Here is a 19,521-nt window from a genome sequence, read left to right on the forward strand (position 1 = left end):
ATATTATGACGTAAATGATTCGTATTATATGTTATACGTACATATATATATATATATATATATATATATATATATATATATATATATAAATATATATATATATATATATATATATATATATATATATATATATTGCGTCATAAATTTGACGCATCGTAATCTAATTGTTCCAATTATTTTTCAAGGAATAATTACCTATGATATTGTAGGTAGGTAACAAGTAGGGAACACTTGTATTTCTCACTTATTGACATTACGTATTATTTTACAATTTTGTTAACATCATCATCCGAATAAATTATAAATAAAGTGATAAAAAAGATATCAAAATAAACGTCAACATATAATAAACATGTTCATTCGATGAGTGAATAAGAAAAAATAAAAAAAAAAAATTTGGAAAAAATATACTTGTTTTGTATGCAAGTTATATTTGTTAATTTTAATAATTATTTATCATTAATGAGTTTTTGATTTTATAAAATGTATTTAAATAATTTTGAAAATAAACATGTTCGTAGACATGTTTCTCATCGTAGACATGTACGTATGTACCATTATATATACGACTTATATAGTCTATATATACAATAGGAGAGTTATAGTATTCGTATAGTATATGTATATGGAAATACATAATGTACTATACGAATACTTAAGTACCTCACTGTGTGTGTGACGTATTGTGCATAATTACGTATACATACACACACACGCGCGCGTGCGCGCACACACACACACACACACATACATACACAATATTTAGATTTATTTCAGCATATTGCAGCGATTGAATTGTATAAAATATAAAATCTTCTAAGATTCTTTGTTTTCCGCGTTTCTTCCATATATCGTTTTTCTTATGAATTCTCCCTTACTTAATATTTATACAACATATTTTTTTAATAATATTCGAAGCACAGCTTCGAATTATTGTCAATTAAGAGAGAAACTTGCAATCATGATTGAAAAGATATTACTATATTTTTAGTAAGATTATTAATAAAAAAAAAACGCGCATATATATATACACTTGCATTAGAATTGAAACACTACATCAGTCTATCATACAAAAATAATAATAGGCTTTAAGCGATTTTCAAAGAAGAAAAGTTATGAGTTCTCTTTCAACTTTTTATAGCGTCGCTATTTGTTATCTTCGTTGCATCCTTATACGTTTTTATACTATATACTGTTGGCGTAATTACGAAGCTCGAATAATTCCGATGTTATCCAGTACGACGGAGGAAAACATCAAGGGATTAGTATTGATGATATATCATACTATCGATATACATAAATGGTATCCCTTTTCCCTCATATTGATAAATTCTTCTTCGGAATCGGGTAACAATATTCGTTCTCTATTTAAAGGACTATCCAATTTGCGTATGATATTATGGTTGTTATTGTTCGTCCGTCTTCTTTTGGTAATACGAAGTATTTCCTGTATTTCATCGTCATCAACCTTATTCTCATCTTCCTTAAGCGATTCCAAATGCATTTCGGTAGGTACCATTGACTGGCCAACATTTACAATATTTTTTACCGATTGCGTTTTAGCAACTGTATTTTCTTTATCGAATGTATTACATTCGTCAATAGATGAGGTATTAGTTATACCGGAATTTTCATTATTTTTTATCTTAATATCCTTAGGTAAAGAGCATAACAAAGGTAATTCAAAGAATACGGTTTCTTCGTTACAATATGCCGTATTTTTATTTTCCACATCTATAACATGCTTTGAACGATTACCGTCATCGTTATATCGAAACCCTTCATTTAATAGGGAGTCGTCTAACATATGTATATGATTCAAGGGTTGAACGCCCATAACATAGTTCTCGTAATGATTCTTTGTCGAGCCGAAATAATCAATACCTAGTAGACTACTTTCAGAATTATTTTTAACCATAATAGAATCTTCATTCTTTCGATTTTCAGGATTGATTATTTTTGGCGGGAAAATTGATGATGATGAATTAGATGTAGAACTAGAAGAGGAATTTAATATTTTCAAATGTTTACGATTTATAGTAATATCCGAAATGATCTCCTCGCCTATTTTTATTTTAAGACGAAAGAGATTATTATTGTTATTCGGTGTTTTCCGTCTTCGAATGTTTAAACGTTGTTTCTTCGTAACGGCATTGGTTCCCGTATAGTTATTGCTTATAACGGGATCATTACCGTGCCGCATAACCGTGTGGAATATAACGTCACTTTTACATTTGAAAGGTAAGTCACAAATTTTACATCTTTCGGCAACAATAACGACACTGCATTTTCGTATTCTTAAAGTATCCAAAGAATTTTCTTTTCCGTCTTCTTCTTCTTCTTCTTCTTCTTCTTCTTTTTCTTCCTCTTCCTTCTCTTCGTTTTTCTTCTTAATTATCACGTTATTATTTCTTTCCACGTTATTTTCTATTTCTTGCCTTTTCATTTCGAGTCCTATTATGTTCATAAAATCTTCTTTATTATTCACCATCGACGTATCAAACAATTTAATTTCTTTTATACTTCTAACAGCGCGGTTCGTCGATCTTCGACGCATGTATTTCATTGAATCTTTGCCGGCGTTAAACTTTTTACGGAATCGCTGCGCCATCTTCTGTGATATAACTACAATTGAAATCTAAAAATAGAAACATAAGGGAATCCCTACCATTATATTTGCGGCATCGTTCAATGTATGCATGCATATGTATACATATATCTATTCTTTTCCTCGTGTAATTTCTGATTTATAATAAAAAAAAAATATATATATACAAATTTTGAAAATAATTTGATACGATCGAAATCGTGATATATGTATAAGTACATTTCTATTCTCTGTTTGATTTTGTAGAATTTCTTTAAAACTTTATCTCATCCACGGGATATAATGAATAATATAAAAAAATATATGATAATATATTATAAATTAATTACCTACCGTTACATGAGTTTGATGAAATTACGGACGGTCTTCATTATTATTTACTACAAAAAGGACGAATTTAATCTTCGAATCATTCCTATCATTCAATTATTCTATAATATCCAATAATCACACACTTTTCAATAGATCACATTTTTCTTTATATTTTTCACATATTTTTATCACAATTAATAATTACATAGTTGTTATATTATATAAACGATATATCGTATATGCTCGTGTATCTTAAAAAATAATCTAAATTGTCATGGCGACCGAGAACAAAAAGAAAAATGTTATATCATGATATCGACAAATGTAAAATAAATTTATCACGGATTAATGATTGATGCTACAATTGATAAAAAATAAATTTTGCGATATGATTGAAAAAAAAAAAAGATGTATAATTATATACAGATATATATATATACATATATACATGCGCATCATTTAACGATATCCTTTTCTCCGATACTTGACACAAAGGAACTTCGTATACTATATGAGTAAAAAACACAATGAAATATCTCAGAAATATCTTGTAAGGCCCGGATGCTATATAGACTAATCTAATGTGGCCTTATATCTCGACCAATGCGCTTTGAGGTTCTATAGATACTGCGATATTTAGACCTTCCCCTACCATCGATATAATGAATCATCGTTCTGGAATGAAAAATAGATAAGTAGCAGTACATCGTTCATGGTAATAGAAAAAAATGTCTTTTTTATTTAAATATGTGCTACGTACTTAATAATATTAATATTGTATTATATTCTTAAGTATGAATTTATGATATTTAATATTGTAAAAATACAATCGCATTCGGACACGATTATGAACGATTATGATATTATCACAAACGATTACGATATGAGAATAAATGATCATGATGCAATCGTGTGATTTTTTTTTAATCAACTTTAATGATAATAATAATTTCATTTCTTCTTTCTTTCGAACTTTTGTAAAGTTATTATCAATAAATTGTACGATAAAAAAATTAAAATGATATAACTTACACGGCTTTTATAAAAAAAAAAAAAAAAAAAAAAAAAAAAACGTTGCATTATATACACCATCTTACATTCAGAATGAATTTTAATCGAGAAAATATTACCAATGAAGTACATTTTTTAACCAATCAATAATGTATGAAATTAATAATGCCATGCATTCTATATCGTTTTTTTTTTCTTTTTTTTTTTAATTTCACTTTAAGTATTTTGTTATACATATATGTAAAAATAATTTGTATTTGTAGCAATATATATTTATTTAATAAAAAATAATTTATATAATGATAACATAATAATATTGATAAAATAATTATATATATCAATATATAATATAGTATTGTAAGCTTTGTAAAAAATATAAAAAATAAAAACCGTAAGTAACATGGTCCTGTGGCGCAACGGATAACGCGTCTGACTACGGATCAGAAGATTCCAGGTTCGAATCCTGGCAGGATCGAAATTGTTTTTTTTCTCTTTTTTTCTTTTCCTTTATTTTTTAATTAAATATATTTTTGTAATAAAAAATAAAAACTTTTTTAAATCTGTAATAAACAATAAAAACTATAAAGTTTCTATATAATTTCGTTTTATTATAAGCAAAAAGAAAAAATTTATTTATTAACCCTTTGTGAACACGTGTCAGTAAATAGCCACTTAAGTCTGTTCACCGTTGCAGATACGAATTATACAGTAACTCACGTATATACGTCTATCTTTCTGAGTGATAAGATACGTAAAGGTATAATATACTAAACGGTATAATGTTTCCTTTAAAAGGAAATCAGAGATTTTTAGCCTTGAAGTTTTATTTTCTATTAATGTAAATTCACAGTGTGGGATATTGGCATTTTTATTTGCCATCTGGTTTTTTGATTGTTAACTAACTCTCGTCTACAGTTATGCTCACTCGCCAAACAGCTCCGTCTACAAAGGATTAAAGTATAATTCGCTTTAATGATTCATACTTCAGATCCGAATGTGATCTCCGTATTGTTTATTGTCTTACTCATTACTCTCGAAAATATAATAACGTAAATATGAAACTTCTAATAATTTCTATATACCAAGTTTTACGTATTAAGACAAAATATCAATTTGATGAATGTATTTCATAAAGAGATTTTCATAAAAAATCTTCTGTTTTTATTATATATCACATATATTTCAATTTTTTATTTCAATTGTTAAAAACTCATATAAAAATTGAATTAGATCAAATCATAATCCGGAAGAGCATACATTTACATTTACTTACACAAGCAACAGACGCACATATGCACGCACGCACGACATGTATATTGATACACATTATATATAGCAATTGAATTTATCACTTAGCATTCATTATTGATATAACATTGGAAGCTGCGAAACCTCATTATCAACATATGTAACATTGCATAAATTAAGAAACCATATTACCGACATACGAAACCAATTGCAAACTATAGAAATCGTATTACCGACGGACTCCATGTTTTCAAGTAAGAAACTTTATTACCGACGCACGAAACACAGTACTTAAAGCATATATATATATATATTGCGTTGGTGTAAATAATATAAAGAAAGACATTGTAGAGCGAGCGTACTGAACATCGGTTGTCATCGTGTAACGTCGACAAAGATCGTGAAAGAACGGGCAGGTCGCGGTGTCACGTGACCCCCACGGCGGCAAGGAGCATGCGTGACCGAGCGAAGTCTTTCAAGGCGCCACCTCGCGGCTAGTCCGATCGCAGAAGTGATCTCGAGGAGTTTTTCGATGGTCGTGTTCGTCCGGGTTTTCACGTGAATTTTTCGAATCTAAGGGATCCCATCGTTAATACAACACCCTGGAAAAATACGTGAGTACCTACGACCCGTTACGCACGAATTTCTTATGGATGGCGATATAGATGCTACAAACGATCTTGCAAAATACGAGCGGGACAGACAGATAGAGAAAGAAAGAGAGAGAGAGAGAGAGAGAGAGAGGGAGGGAGAAACGTTACAGAGAAGGAGAGTGTATACTGTATATATGTGTAAGAGAGAGAGAGGGAGATAGAGTGAGAAGAGCACGAAGAGACGTGTGACGGGTCCTGGCAAAATGGCCGTTCACGATTTACAACAAACGGTTGGCTCGTACGAACGGTTCAAAACGGTCGCACATTTTGACGTGTCGCAATATCATCATCAACGAGCGATTCTGACGCTGGTACGTTAGTTTAACGCTCTTTAATTCATTCGAATCGTCCGATGAAGCAACCATACACGACGTTGTACGTCACTCCGAATTGATTTTTTTTTCGCGAACGACCGCTTGCGTAGTGTGACGATATGGACTCGTCTTTTGGCGAGGAAGTCAAATGAGAGAACTTTTGTACTCATGTTTCGAAGTTTCATCTTAAACACGTGCAATGTTGTCCCCTTCTACCCTTATTCTATTTATTTCATTTTTCTAACATTACATCCTTTTATCGAAGATGTTTCTGTTAAAAACCGCCAGTTTTTGACAGCCTCTATCTTCGTCTGTCTCTCTCTCTCTCTCTCTCTCTCTCTCTCTTTCTCTCTCTCTCTCTCTCTCTCTCTCTCTCTCTTTCTCTCTTTCTCTCTCTCTCTCTGTTCGTTTTCTAATTCTTTCTTCACGATCAGCTGTTAATCGCATCGTTAAATTACAAACCATATATAAATCATTTAATGTAAGTGTGTTCGATAGTATCGTCAAAAGTAATAATGTAAAAAAGAAAAATAAATAGAAAAAAAAAAAGTATCTTTCAGAGCACTATGGAAATATTTTTCATTGACGATTGCTCGAAAGAAACTAAGAAGTGTATACTGACACTTTTTATAAAATCGCCGATTCAAATTTCACTGCCATAAGCATTTTCATGGTGCCGCCTATATTTTTTTTTCTCTACGTCGTAAAATACCGGCTTAAAGTCTCTTGCGAATCTTTGATCGTTAATATATTTATCTCTTTCTTTCCTTCTCGCTCTTTCTCTTAACGTGTTTATCGTGATAGTTATCTTTCTATTATCAAGGACGGTCGATTCTGTCGGTGTCGATGCTCCTCAAACAACGAGTTTGTGATTTCTTCGATATTACTTCAAGTGTTACATATTTATGTGCGTTCGTGTGTGTGTGCATGTGCGTGTGCGTGTGCGTGTACGTGAGCGTAATGAATATATATTTGTATATATATATATATCATGCATACATACATACATAAATACTTACAATAAAGATTTATTTTCGATAGATATGAAACGAACCATAGATCGTATCAATCATAAGTCTCGATTACACGTAAAAGGAAAAAAGAAAAAAGATCTGCATAAAATCATCATCATCGTCATCGTCATATTCTTATCGAAAAAAAAAAAAAAAAAAAAAAGAACGTAATATGTATTATTTGTGATCTTTTTTAACCGATCAAAGAAGGAATAAGTTAATTATATGGACGCACCGATCGATTATAGTATTTTTTCTTTCTTTTTTTCTTTTCCTTTCTTTCTCCTCCTTACTCTTAATTGATTTCAATTCGCTTTATGTCTTCTTGGAGTATGTACAACTCTATCTCTTTCTCCCTTTCTCTCTTTCCTGTGAATTTATTGATCGCCTGGATTTAAGATATTCCCCAAGAGAACGAGTTCTCTCTCAGCCAATCACAGCTCAGTGATCAGTCCGATCGTAATGGCGCATATTTATTGGACATTTCTTTTTTATTAATTTATTTTTTTTCTTCCTCCTTTTTTTCCCTTTTTCTCTTTTTTATTTTTTTTTATTTCTTTTTTTTTATTTTTTTATTTTTTTTTTTTTTCGTTCAAAGTGTATCATTGCTCATATTGAAATAAAATAATTCGTGTTATTGAAATAAATTCGAGAGAGAGAGATATATATATACACACACACACACACACATAAATATATATGTATATATATATGTACACAAATAGAATTAAAAGAAGAAAACGTAGCCAACAGGTACGAATAGGTGTGTACGAGGTCAGGAAGGGCAAAGCCTTCTCTCTCAACTCACGAAGATCCCGGAAGCACGAGCATAGAACTCTACGACTGAGGCAAACGTTCCGCGTTTCTCTAAACATTTTCTAACCTTTTCAAAAAGATAGCACGTGTATAACTAGATAGAATGATTAATTGATCGATAGATAGATATAAAGAGAGAGAGAGGGAGAGAGAAGGAAATATTAAAACCTTAATATATATTCTTTATTGTTATTGGAATATATGAGTCATTAAGTTTATACGAGTAGTACGAGTAGAGTATGCTTATTCTTGAATTGATGTATTGAATCAAAAACATTTCTTATTATATATTCCGATTGAGAAATATATATATATATATATATATATATATATATATATATATATATTTCTCAATCATAATGTATATATATATATGTAATATGTAACGCGCTCGTTGGAATGCGGAAGAATACTCTCGAGTAGTAAGATCCCATACAACTCGTGTGAAGAAGTTTGTCTCTTCGAGTTTATTTTTTCGATATTTTCTCATTTTCTTCGTTACTAGAATTCTTGTTAGTTGGGAGAAGAAAGAGAGAGAGAGAGAGAATTCTCGAAGAATATTCTTATTATTATTCTTATTATTCTTTGTAACATCTTTCGAAAATGTGCATGAATAATGTATAAGAAGTGTACTTATGTTATGAAGAACGTTTTGTCCTATTAGCGGATAAGTATAAGCGGCGCCAAATTTAAACATGATTCTTTTATTTTGTACCTATTTCTAAGAAGATTTTTTATAACGATGTGGTTTCTTCTCTTTTATTAATACATACATACACACACACATGTGTATATATAAAATTTATAATCGATAGTATTAATATAATTAAGATATAATATAGTAATATAATATAGAGTATATAATTAATAATCGATTAGATTTTTTCTCGCAGAAAAAAAGAAGGGGAAAAAAGATAGAAAGAAAGAAATAAGAAAATTGTTGATGCCGATCATGACCTCTTTCACATTGCTTCGTGAAGTCCGATTGAGAAGTCGGAAAGAGAACGATATGAATATTTGAAAGGGAAGCGAAATATACATGTCGCGACAGTGGAGGGGAGGCGGATAATGGATGGTAGTGGTGTATCGATTGGGCGTCGTCGTCGTCGTCGTCGTCGTTGGCGGTGGTGGCGGCGGCGTCGTCATTCGAGCGTCGCGACGCCCAATAATGAATACGTCGTAGACGCACCTCTCCTAACTCATATCCCTCTTGGTGATTGTCAAGGTCCTTTCACTTATTCTTTTCCCTTTCTAAGGCGCAATCACCTTTTACCTACTACCATATTTCTTTTTCCTAATTTGAAAATTTTTAAGAATATTCTCTCTCCCTCTCTCTCTTTTTTTCTTTTCTTTCTTTCTCTTTCTATCTGATGTGATCGCACGTTATTTTGTTAACTTTTACACTTTTTAATTCTCTTAATATAACTCTTACTTCACATTGATGTATTTTACTTAAAAAAGAAAGAAAGGAAGAAAAAAATCTCCCCCAATGAAGTTTTAACAACGAAAGAAGAGGGTCATATTAAAAAAAAAAAAAAAAAAAAAAAAAACTAAAATATACTTGGGGAAAAAAGGGAAAAAGAAATTTTTCACAGTCACCAATCAAATGGTATGATTAGTGTCTTGTCTCCCTTATTTCGCGACATTATTATCATCGCGTGCCAGTAACGCGTATAGACATATCTATGAATGTATATATGTATGTGTGTACATATTCAATTCCTACTGACGCAAATTACATCCTATGTAAATGCGGAATCTAAATGCAAGCCGAAATAATATGCAAGGTCACTGTCATTCCCTTATGTCCCCTGCACCCCTTTTCTATTCGTGTCAGGATCGTGTTCAATACCGGTTTACTCGAAACGCAATGGCGAACCGTATATACAGACCTTTTCTGTGAGATAAGAGAAGAGATCGAACGAGAAGTGTTGTGTTATATTCGTCTACTCTCTTTCTCTCTCTTTATCTTTATCTCTTTCTTATTTTTTTTTATTCTTTTTATCCATTCATATGCTTACGGGACAGGGACAAAGTGGTCATTTCGAAACGGTATTATAATTCATTCGATATGTCCAGTATATCAAAGGAATTCCAATGTCGTAAGCTAATATAGGTAAATAAATGCACGAAGTAAGTAGTTAACCTAGATGCTTTCACATACACATGCACACACACACACACACACGTACATAACTCTAGTTCAAATCGAACTTATAAGTATTATTTCCAAATGGCGACGTTCTTTTCTATATATATAAAAATAGATAATTACATGAATATTTATAATGTTTGTATACTGATACTACTAAACGTAGTAAACATTCTCGTGATAAACTCTTTCTCTTTCTCTTTCTCTTTCTCTCTTCCTCTCTTTCTCTTTTTCTTTCTCTTTCTCTCTTTCTCTCTTTCTGTTGTTCTCTTGTTCGCTATCGCTATCTCTTATGAACCTTCACTCGATCGGTACTCCACTTATTATAACCGCCCCCTTTCACTTTCGTACCTTCTTCGTACCTCCTGTGAGAAGAAGTATTATCGACCCGATTTAAATCGATCGTTCATACCGATGACGCGATAACGAGTACTTTCTTTTCGCGTTGACCACTGACTTACTTATATATTTCCGAACTAGATCGACTTCATGTTTTTGTTTCCTTTTTTTTTGTCTTATTTCTCCCCTCCCCCACAAATTTTATTGAAGAAAAGAGAAGAGAGTCGTTTGGACAGAAATAATATTCCTTATCTTCATCTTCTGCGGCCTTTTTTCTTTTTTCTCTTTTTATTTATTTATTTATTTAACTATTTTTATTATTTATTTATTTATTTATTTATTTATTTATTTATTTATTTATTTATTTATTTATTTTTTTTTTTTTTTTTTTTTTTTTTTTTTTCTTTTTCTTTTTTTTTTTAATGATCTTCCTCCATTTTCCATTACGTCCATCAATTAATTTATTCCTCTTGTATTACAGGCAATGCTGAGAGCAGGGCACTGAACAAAACAGGAGCTGACTGGAGAATCTAGTCGTGCTCAATCGAATTATTATCGAAAAATCCAGTAAGGCAATAAACAATCGAAGGATCATGAAAATGGTGCTGTCTCAACGTCAGAGGGAGGAGTTGTGAGTTATATTGACAATATTATATCTTTTCATCTCGTCTATTTTATATTTCATATATTTGAGAATGATCCATCGTTACGTTGGACAGTTAGTTCAAATTGAACAGTTAGCAAGTTTAAAAATTGAAAATCTATAGATGTGTTGTCTGAACGTCAGACGACGATGGAGTTTTAAGGCTTTTTTTTTTTTTTTTTTGACAATGCTCGTTCCACTCATCTCTGTCCATTTTATATTTCGTCTATTTGAGGACGATCCATTGTTACATTGACGTTGACAAGCTTAAAAATTTAAAAACTATACATGTGCTGACTCGACGTCAGAGGATAGAGTAGTAAGTTATTAACGATATTATATTCTCCTTTCGTCTTATTCACTTTATATTTCATATGTTTGAGAACGATCCATTATTATGTTCAAATTATATACTGTCTCGACGTCATCAGATAATGAGAATGATTCTTAAGTTATTTATAATATTTTCGTCGTCCATTTTCTATAATCATCTATTTGTAAATGAGTCATAGTTATTTACATATAAATTGGACATTAACAAACATAAAATATTAACAAAAAAAACTATAGAAAGATATGACTAAGAAAGAAGAAACATTTGGGGTCGAAGTTGGTTTATAGCAATCAAGAGTCCTTATAAAATGTCAGATTATTGAATTATTCAAGAGAGTACTGCAACCTTAGCCCTAATACCTTAGATTCTCTTAGGAGAATTTTTCACATTATAGTGGGGGGCCAGGACGGGGCACCGGGGTCTGCCTTTATATACGGCTTCGCACGGTGCAGTATTTCAGGCTGTTGTTTTAAAAGAGAGAACAATGCCTTTCTCCGGAGTAGCTGAGCTGTAGTAGTTTCTCGCCTCCTTCCGTCTTTCCTGCTGTTGTCCTATCTCTCTCTTTCGTTCATTCTGTCTATACAGTTAAATGAGAAAAGAAAGAGAGAGAGAGAGAGAGAGAGAGAGAGAGAGAGAGAGAGAGAGAGAGAGAAATGGAGAGTGGGGGTGGTTGCACGCTAGTGCGTGCAGACGGTGGCCTGGATCAATCGAGGAAACCTGCCACTACGAAGTAGAAGGAAAACGAGAACTGTATTCTCTTCCTCTTTTAACCCCCTACGTTTTTAGTTTCGCTTGCGTTAGAGAGAGAAAGAGAGAAAGAGAGAGATATGACTAGTTCGAATCTATAAAAAAAAGAATTAATCATATAATATCATCAATATAAATGGATTAAATAAATCACGATTTAATTTACATATATATATATATATATATATATATATATATATATATATATATTCCATTGCATTAAATTGCATCAATTTCTAATATGTTTTCTGCGTCGACCGATTGGTCACACGGTCGACATAACCTTCATCTTTAATTTCAATTAGGAAATCAATCAGTACCTAAGAGAGAAAAAGAGAAAGACAGAAAGAGAGTGTAGGAGAGAAAGAGACTATTTTCGATGACGTCAAATTAATCGTAGATCCGCGCTAGGAGAATAACCGAAGGGTAGTCAATTGGAAGGGAAAAATATCGAGGAGAGGGTGGAGTTCAGTACAGTGGAGTGGGGTGAGTTAGGGGAAAAGAGATGGTAGGGAATAGTAGTCTTGAGCAAGCGCAGTATACACGATCGATAACGTGCGAAATGAGTCGGCGTGGCTCAGCAAGCAGCTAGGTAGCAGGACGAGCGAGAAACTGAGACACGTACACAAGGGATGAAGAGAGAGAGAAAGAAAGAAAGAAAGAGAGAGAAAGAGAGAGAGAGAAAGAGAGAGAGAGAGAGAGAGAGAGAGAGAGAGAGAGAGAGAGAGAGTGATGAGAGGGAAAGAAGAGAAAGAGAAACAACTAGTCGAGGGACGAGAGATTAAAATGAGGCAGAAAAGGAGGACTTGCGCATCGATTCACATATTCCGTGCCTCTCACGTTACATTCATGCACTTTTCTATTTTTTTTTTCTTTTTTTTTTTTTCCTTTTTTCTTTTTTTCTCTTTCTTTTCCTCGTTCTTCCATATCATTCTTTTTTCTCTCTTCATTCTAAATGTAATTGATTCCCTAGACCTTCCTATTTTATTTTTCTTTTTTTTTTTTCTTTTTTTGATGTTACTATTCTTTTCCTCATACGCATGGTTGCTCTAATAACTTACATGTCTCATCACGATTATCGAAGTATGAATCGAATATTGTTATTTTCTCTCTCTCTCTCTCTCTCTCTCTCTCTCTCTCTCTCTCTCTCTCTCTCTCTCTTTCTGACTGTTCGCAAAGAGAAATTTGCTGAAAATCTTACGGAATATCTCAGCTTGTTTGGAATAAAATTTCTGAATAAATATAAATATCGTTTTTAGTTTTCGAACTCTTCACACTTTTAGAAACTATAAGTGACGTAAGGTATTCTATTGACGTCAGCGATAATCCTGATCTCTCTCGTAAAAGTATTAAAGAAGATGTTTTCTTTATTACATATACCCTCGAAAATATAACGATGAATATATTTCGATGATCTTTTCTCAGACGTAACGTGATGTATACATACATATTATCATATGTATGTTATGCTATGGATCAGCTAATAAATAATATCTAAATTTGTAATATTTTATATGTAAATGAATAACGATATACAATAAAATAATATTTTATTGGGATTACATTAACTGATATAGTATAGTAAGTAATTTTCAGTAAACATTTACAATAAATAAATGAATAAATAAATAAATAAATAAAAAAACTGAACGTGCAGTCTCGTTTGTTCAGAGATAAAATATCTATTGAAAATTCCGACATTATACATTATACGCCACCTTATACATACATACATATATACATATATATCTATACGATACATATGTCAATATGTCTGTTTCCTCGATCTTCAAACTTTACACGTCGTACTGAGGAGGATGTGTATATATACATGGAGAAAGAGGGGAAAAAAATGAAAAGAGAGAGAGAGAGAAAAACACTCGTGATGACACATATGTACATATGTATAACGTAATAGCACACATTGCTAACGGTGAGACAGGTGAATAGAGACAAATGTAACCGACTTAAGGTCTTTCACCCTATGTTGCCTATCTATGTGCCTACCTTTGAATCCCTTTCCCACGTATATTTCAACCTGCAAGTTTCTTCCATTGTGTTCGCAAACGTTAGCATTAACCATCGACGACTACGACGTATAAATGGCTTTTCTGTACCGTTATATACGTATATACATATTGAGCCGTCGTAAATCTATGAAAATATTTCATGTTAATTGTATTTTAGATTGAAATATGTTAGGATATTACGTTAAAATAATATTTATGAGATTAAAAATCCAATTAAAAGTAATTAAATATATTTTTCATTGCATTGAATAATATTTTCTTTTTTTTTTTTTTTTTTTTTTTTTTTTTTTTTTTTGTCGTATGCAGAAATAAGGCGATCGCAGATTACCTTAGCACCAATGGCTATCAAGATGCATTGGAAGCATTCAAAAAAGAAGCCGATATGCCGGGAGAGGTCGAAAGGAAATACGGAGGTCTCCTCGAGAAGAAATGGACATCGGTCATACGATTGCAGAAAAAGGTAATTTAATTTTCGTTCGATAGGACAATGGTTCCTTTTTTCTTTTGTTTTCTGTTTTTTTTTCTTTGTTTTTTTTTTTTTTTTAAATCGACGAGTCTGTCGAATGGACGATATTGTCAACGCTTTATGCGATATACCTTTCATTAATTATTATTATTATTATCATCCGCATTTATAGGTAATGGAATTAGAATCAAAGCTCTCAGAAGCGGAAAAAGAATTCATCGAAGGTGCACCAACGCGAGGTAAAAGATCGCCATCTGAATGGATACCGAGGCCACCAGAGAAATTTTGTCTTACTGGTCACAGAGCGCCAATTAACAGAGTTATTTTCCATCCTGTATTTAGTCTTATAGTATCCGCTAGCGAAGATGCCACTATAAAGGTAAATAATAATAAATAAATAAATATATATATATATATATAGATTTCTTTTTATTTTTTATTTTCTTATTTTTTTTATTTTTTTATTTTTTTAAGAGAAGAAATTTTAGACGAAGAAAAAAAAGTTATAATAAATATATATACGTTTGTTTCAAGGTATGGGACTTTGAAAGCGGAGAATTTGAGAGAACATTGAAAGGCCATACCGACAGCGTACAGGATATCTCGTTCGATGTCTCGGGAAAGCTATTAGTTTCTTGCAGCGCGGACATGTCCATTAAATTGTGGGACTTTCATCAATCTTTCGCATGTGTCAAAACTATGCAAGGCCATGATCATAACGTAAGCTCTGTAGCATTTGTTCCGCAAGGTGATTTTGTAGTAAGCGCCTCTAGGGACAAGACGATCAAGATGTGGGAAGTGGCGACGGGTTATTGCGTAAAAACATTAACGGGTCATAGAGAATGGGTTAGAATGGCACGAGTTAGTCCATGTGGCGAACTCATTGCCAGTTGCTCAAACGACCAAACAGTTAGAGTGTGGCATATAGCAACGAAAGAGACAAAGGTATATCATAATATATGATTTTTATTGCATCGTTATATATCTTATCGTATAAAAACAGATCGTACTTATAAAATTATTTTACCAATTAAAAGAACTTATTACGATATTTTCTTAACATAGGTCGAATTAAGAGACCATGACCACGTCGTTGAATGTATCGCATGGGCACCAGAAAGTGCAAGAGCATCGATCAATGCAGCAGCAGGAGCGGATAATAAAGGAGCCCACGAAGGACCCTTCCTTGCATCAGGTTCACGAGACAAGACCATTCGCGTTTGGGATGTTGGTGCCGGTGTATGCCTTTTCACACTTCTCGGACATGACAACTGGGTACGCGGAATTGTTTTCCATCCTGGTGGAAAATTCATCGTCAGTGCTTCTGACGATAAGACACTCCGAGTATGGGATACGCGTTATAAAAGGGCGATGAAAACCCTCGAAGCGCATGTTCATTTTTGCACCTCTGTCGGTAAATATAGAAATTCTTCTTTTTTTTTTTTTTTTTCTTTTTTGATATTTTAGATATTTTACATTTAAAGAGATATATTTTTCTCAGTCTAATACGAACAATTATTTTCTCTCGTTTTTTATCTTTAGATTTTCACAAGAATCATCCATACGTGGTAACCGGTAGCGTAGATCAAACGGTGAAGATCTGGGAGTGTCGCTAGTCACCCAATTTTACAGTTTCTTTGGAACTTCATGAATATGAAGAGCGAAGAAGATAAAACGCGCGTCCAGTTCGATGGAAATGGCCGAAAGAGTAAGCTGCTCCAAAAGCTATCGTACATACACTATTATTAATATTAATTATTATTATTATTATTATTAATTATTATTATTATTAATTATTATTATTATTATTATTAATATTATTATTATTATTATTATTATATACACATACGCGTACGACTAAGAGCTCTTTAATTAATTTATAATAAAGTACGATTAGTAATTATTAATATTATATATCGTTTTACGGTAACGAACTGCACTAATCGAGGAGAGTGTACTTGAGGGCAGCATAACTGCCAAAATATAGGCTCATCTCTCGAGGAGGATATTACACAATTTACAGCACTATTGTGTTTGAACCGAAGGAATTTATTCCTTTAACTAAATACGAGAACAAAGACAGGATTCTGTATATATTTCTTTCTACGTAGTGCAAAATTTTATGTCAGTGACTGCCTTTTTTATACCCCCCCACCCTACCTCACCTCACCCTCTCGTTTTTTCTTATCCCCTCAGATCCCCTCGTTTTCTCTTATCTCCTCAAACCCCCTCTCCCTATTTCTCTCTTTCTCTTTTTCAGGTATTATTGATATTTATTAAAATATCAGGGATGCGGTACTGAGTATAAAATAAAGGATATTGTCGTTCTCCTCGGTTCATACTCTTTACCATTTCGAACGAATCTCTTTGACTCTTGTAACGGTGATGAAAATAACAACTATGTTGTCACCTATAAGAACAAGGCTTTGTAATTATTTTATGCACTCTCCTCGACTATTTTTGGCAATTCAAAGTGGGATGCTGCTCCATCTTTACTCATATATACAAAAAAGCAGTGGCATACCTTGCTGAGTGCAGTATATTGAATGCCAGCGATTCAACTACCACGGATTAGTTTGAAAACTGTAGTAGGTAGTATGCCATTGAGATACCCTGCTGCATGTTGTCACAGGAGATAAAATCCACTGCATTAGATATTCGATTTGAAATAAATGACACGCACTGTGAAGGGACAATTACCTCGATAAAAAAATTCTTCTATTTAAACATCGCTTGTTTTTCAATATAATAACTGCGCAAATATATTCAATATATTGGGAATTGTTTCCTACCAGTGTGATGTTTACTTTTGGGTTGCATAAACATACTCAAATGTGCACACAGATAAAGTGAATACAATCAAGAATATAAGGTATAATATATTGTGCAAATTTAAGTCAATAATATGGCTGAAAGACTAAACTAATATGGACAATTTTTATAATGTTTTTGTTCGAATGGGAAGCACAAGAAAAATGGTTGAACTGTGGTCAAAAATTTAACGTGTGCTCAAAGTAGAGAATAAAAAAGAAAAATATAAGCTTTTGCTCAGCGCTTAGCATCCAATCAATGTGCATTAATAATAATAACCTATCGAGGACAATTAAGTAAAAAAATGCAAAGCATAGTCAAAGAATTTCCCATCGGTTTGACTATATTTATTAAATGGAATGCATATTCATATTGAAGATCGAAAGCGCATAATTCAACGTGTGGGTTCCAAAATGAAAAGTGCTAGTTGTATACTTAGTTTTAACCACTATTAGCAGTAGTTCAGACATGATATAGATGAAGGAAAAAATAGAAAAATAATCGCAATTCAAATGTATGGTTGGACGACACACTGACACATACATATTTTCTTGCATTCGTATGTACTTGCATTTGTATGTAAGTGTACAATATGGATACCATTATGACGATGCTTAATTAAGGGTGATTTTTCAAACAATACACTGATGTCTGCAACCTTTTCCTACTGTTTCTCCCTTGTTCACCTTTTAACCAGATTTACTCCTGGGAAAAATACCCCTCAATTAATGTGGTACTAAATTATTTTGATGAACAATAAACGAAGTTGTCACTGAGTCGTAAGATCTATATTACCTATATTTCATACTATTCTTAATAATAATGGTTATATTAATTTAAATAAAACTATCAGCTATGAAAGAGTAATAGTAGAGTAATAATGAAGAAAGGAAGAAAAACTTAAGTGAATATTACCTTCTTATTCCATAGTTTTTATTATTTTCTTGCTACCTTTCAATTCCTTCAAGAAATGCATGAAAATACTTTTAATATTTATCGAAAATACGACGACACGGTACTGCTTAAAAATAGCATATAATTTCGTAAATAATACACAAAATTTAACTTGTGTATTGTGTGTAATATTTATCTTTGTACTCTAACACGTATCACTTTGCCATTATTTATATGCGAGAAAAAAAAGTTATAGTATTAAGCTGCATCTGTGGATTTTGGTGCACGTTTAATTTGTAAAATCGTGTCGCTTTACTATACGTAGTATTTTTAATATCATGAAGAAAATACAAAATCTAGTTTTATTACAACTTACATTCGTTTAAGTATCATTTTAATTTAAGCTTTACTCTTTATTCATTTCTCTCATCAGAAGAAAAAAAAGAAATATTTATTAAAATATTGAAAATTAAATAAATATATTTTTCTTTTCTTTTTCTTCTTTTATCTTAAGATCACAAATATGATAAAACTTAAATATGCACTATATACATATGTACACATACAATCTCATGCAAATGTATATGTATATATGCACTTGATAACAGTATTCCAGAGTGTGATAAAGAAGGGCTAGCAATATATTGTTATAAGCATACAATGAAACTATACGCATATTGAGCACTTGATATTTGTGTCTACGTATGGTTAATGTAATAAAAATTATGTTGTAGTTGCTTTTCATGACTCGTTATCTAGCTTTAGTGATTCCATTTTTCTACCAGTTTTAATAATGTTGCAGATAGTAGAATGATAATAAAGTATTATTCATCCTTTATAATATATATATGTTTTTGAAAATATTTTTAAATCAAATTAACAATTCTTACTCTATTGGAAAGCAGAGAGAGAGAAGAGGATGGAGAGCAAGAGAGAGAGAGAGAGGGAGATATTTAAGAAGTAAACAAAAAAGAAGGACAAAAATAGAATTAATTTTAACATATTGGTATCAAAGAAATAAAAAATAATCTCTATAATATATTTATATTATTAAAAATTTCAATAATAGAGTTCATATTTTGAATTTAAATTTATTAAAACTTTCGAATGTTTTATTTGCTTTTTTTCAT

The 19,521-nt window shown here is 31.8% G+C and overlaps 2 protein-coding genes and 1 non-coding gene across 6 annotated transcripts; 2 read left to right on the forward strand and 1 right to left on the reverse strand.

Moving 5' to 3' along the window:
• Positions 1-172: 172 nt before the first annotated feature.
• LOC118445124 (uncharacterized) lies at positions 173-5,261 on the reverse strand. 3 transcript variants are annotated; one of them, XM_085655706.1, is made up of 6 exons: positions 5,205-5,261; positions 4,573-4,873; positions 4,322-4,491; positions 3,369-3,595; positions 2,942-3,184; positions 173-2,638 (listed from the first exon to the last, which is right to left on the reverse strand). In XM_085655706.1, the coding sequence occupies exon 6, from the start codon at positions 2,609-2,611 to the stop codon at positions 1,280-1,282; it is 1,332 nt and encodes a 443-aa protein (XP_085511832.1). In that variant the 5' UTR covers positions 2,612-2,638; positions 2,942-3,184; positions 3,369-3,595; positions 4,322-4,491; positions 4,573-4,873; positions 5,205-5,261; the 3' UTR covers positions 173-1,279. The 3 variants fall into 3 exon arrangements, with proteins under 3 accessions (XP_085511832.1, XP_085511830.1, XP_085511831.1); XM_085655704.1 differs by lacking the exons at positions 4,322-4,491; positions 4,573-4,873 and having other exon boundaries at positions 2,942-3,595; positions 5,205-5,257; XM_085655705.1 differs by lacking the exons at positions 4,322-4,491; positions 4,573-4,873; positions 5,205-5,261 and having other exon boundaries at positions 2,942-3,622.
• On the forward strand, positions 4,334-4,406 carry TRNAR-ACG (transfer RNA arginine (anticodon ACG)). The gene has a single exon. It is a non-coding gene; the product is annotated as a tRNA-Arg (tRNA).
• Positions 5,262-5,632: 371 nt separating the features above from the next.
• On the forward strand, positions 5,633-19,202 carry Lis-1 (LisH and WD40 domain-containing Lis-1). 2 transcript variants are annotated; one of them, XM_035874137.2, is made up of 7 exons: positions 5,633-5,793; positions 10,948-11,097; positions 14,527-14,680; positions 14,859-15,065; positions 15,221-15,631; positions 15,752-16,100; positions 16,229-19,202. In XM_035874137.2, exons 2-7 carry the CDS (start codon positions 11,060-11,062, stop codon positions 16,300-16,302), a joined length of 1,233 nt encoding a protein of 410 aa, XP_035730030.1. In that variant the 5' UTR covers positions 5,633-5,793; positions 10,948-11,059; the 3' UTR covers positions 16,303-19,202. The 2 variants fall into 2 exon arrangements, with proteins under 2 accessions (XP_035730030.1, XP_035730031.1); XM_035874138.2 differs by lacking the exon at positions 5,633-5,793 and adding an exon at positions 5,910-6,143.
• Positions 19,203-19,521: the final 319 nt, after the last annotated feature.

The sequence above is a fragment of the Vespa mandarinia genome, chromosome 3 (assembly GCF_050613455.1).
Source record: "Vespa mandarinia isolate Hongniang chromosome 3, ASM5061345v1, whole genome shotgun sequence".
Classification (NCBI taxonomy): domain Eukaryota; kingdom Metazoa; phylum Arthropoda; class Insecta; order Hymenoptera; family Vespidae; genus Vespa; species Vespa mandarinia.